General features: G+C 49.8%; 1 protein-coding gene across 1 annotated transcript; it reads left to right on the top strand.

The window, feature by feature from the left end:
* Positions 1–420: 420 nt before the first annotated feature.
* On the top strand, positions 421–942 carry LOC136970567 (uncharacterized). Its single transcript, XM_067265015.1, has one exon. It carries the CDS (start codon positions 421–423, stop codon positions 940–942), a length of 522 nt encoding a protein of 173 aa, XP_067121116.1.
* Positions 943–2,129: the final 1,187 nt, after the last annotated feature.

Raw genomic sequence — 2,129 nt, 5'->3', positions numbered from 1 at the left:
AAGCCGTCCGCCATATTCCTTTTTCCTTTTTCCGACTTGTCAGCTACTCTCCGGACGCAGGTTACTCTCATGTACCGACACGTGGATCCTATCCAACTGTACCGATAGTGTAGAACGAGATTTCTATGTACATTGTGTAAATAAAGCAAATGGTGAGATATATGACTACAGGTTCTATACGTATATTCTCAGTGAACGCATAATCAAGTGGTGCGACAATCACCACATTGATGACCCGAACGTGATTTTCTCGTTCCGAAGCTAATCCAACTACATCGGTTGCTCTTCATCAAAATCTGGAAGACTAACAGTGCCAGAGACATTCATCAGCATTCAGGACAATCAAGTAATAATTATTTTTTATTTTTACGCTTTTTCACACGTGCTGGACGACACATGTCGAACAATGATAACAAAAGCATGGCGGCCCACGTGCCAGAAATCGCCCGAATGGCGGTGCGAGCCCCACCGTTCTGGAAGGCTAATCCGACACTTTGGTTCGCTCAAATAGAAGCCCAGTTCGCAAACGCCAATATAACAGTCGACGAAACAAAATTCAACCATGTTATTGCAGCCATGGAGAGCGAAATCCTTGCCCAAGTGAGTGACATAGTCGTCCAACCTCCAAACAAAGAGAAATACCTCACACTCAAACGCCGATTAGTCGACCAGTTCGCAGATTCAGAACAACAGCGGCTACGACTATTGCTTCAAGGCATCAAGCTAGGGGATCAATGCCCGTCTCAATTACTACGAAAGATGCGAGAGTTAGCCACAAATAAAATTTCAGACGACGTGCTAAGGACACTTTGGCTCCAGCGCTTGCCAACAGCTGCTCAGCAAATACTAGCGGTAAGCGGCGAAGATCTGACGAAAGTTGCCGAATTGGCCGACAAAATTTGCGAAGTCACCGCACCGATGGGCCAAATTCAGGCCATGTAACCGCCGCCGGCCGAGAACCACGTGGACGCGATCACCCAGTTGAAGGAACAGATATCACAATTGTCCCTCCAGATACACCAAATCATGGAGTCAAAACCCTACCGACGTAGCGAACATGGCAGCCACCGTTTTTCGTCTCCCCATCGAAACAGAAGCACATCAAAGGGAAGGCAGGTCTGCTGGTACCACCGGAAGTTTGGAGACAAAGCAAACAAATGCACGTCCCCCTGCCAATTCCAGTCGGGAAAGTGATCGGGCCGTCGCTCGACGACACGGGCGACGGCCAATCTAGGAGACATAGGCTCTTCTTGTATGACAGGGCCACGTCGACGCATTTTCTGATAGATACAGGAGCGGACATTTCTGTAGTTCCCCCAACTCCAGCCGAAGCAAGAAGAGAGCCAGACCGACTGCAACTCTTTGCAGCAAACGGCTCAAAGATCAAAACGTACGGACGGAGACTATTATCATTGGAATTGGGTCTGCGCCAGTCGTTTCAATGGCCGTTCGTAATAGCTGCAGTATCCAACCCAATAATTGGAGCGGATTTCTTAAGGAACTTTGGCCTGATCGTCGACATTCGACACAAAAGGCTTATGGACGCCCAAACGAAACTTGCGAGCGTGGGAAAAGCCGTGACGGGACCAACACCGACACTATCACTCGTCGGAGACAACTCCTCCTTCCACCGTCTGCTCGCAGAGTTTCCTGAGCTAGTTACACCATCTACACCAACAGAACTGCCCAAACATAGCGTCGTCCACTTCATTCAAACCTGGGGACCGCCAGTCGCAGGAAGGCCTCGCAGACTTCCGCCCGAAAAGCTCAATGCAGCAAGGAAGGAGTTCGAATATATGATGACCCAAAGGATTTGTAGACCATCCAGCAGCCAGTGGGCTAGCCCGTTGCACCTAGTGCGGAAAAGCAACGGTGACTGGAGGCCCTGTGGAGATTATAGGAGGTTAAACGCAGTAACAGTTCCCGACCGCTATCCCATACCTCATATACAAGACTGTGTGCAACTGTTACGCGGCAAGTCCGTTTTCTCGACGCTCGACCTAGCGAGGGCTTACCACCAAATCCCGGTGAACCCGGAAGACGTCCCCATAACAGCAGTGACCACCCCTTTCGGGTTGTTCGAGTTCCTATACATGGGCTTTGGCTTATGCAACGCTGCACAGATGTTC

This window comes from Centruroides vittatus, unplaced genomic scaffold, assembly GCF_030686945.1.
Source record: "Centruroides vittatus isolate TY-2023 unplaced genomic scaffold, ASM3068694v2 contig_202, whole genome shotgun sequence".
Taxonomy (NCBI): domain Eukaryota; kingdom Metazoa; phylum Arthropoda; class Arachnida; order Scorpiones; family Buthidae; genus Centruroides; species Centruroides vittatus.
The sequence above is the reverse complement of the archived record's forward strand: the minus strand, read 5'-3'. Positions and strand labels throughout refer to the sequence as shown.

Excerpts from the sequence above, each read along its gene's own strand:
- LOC136970567 (XM_067265015.1), top strand. The coding sequence starts at position 421 with ATGGCGGCCCACGTGCCAGAAATCGCCCGAATGGCGGTGCGAGCCCCA.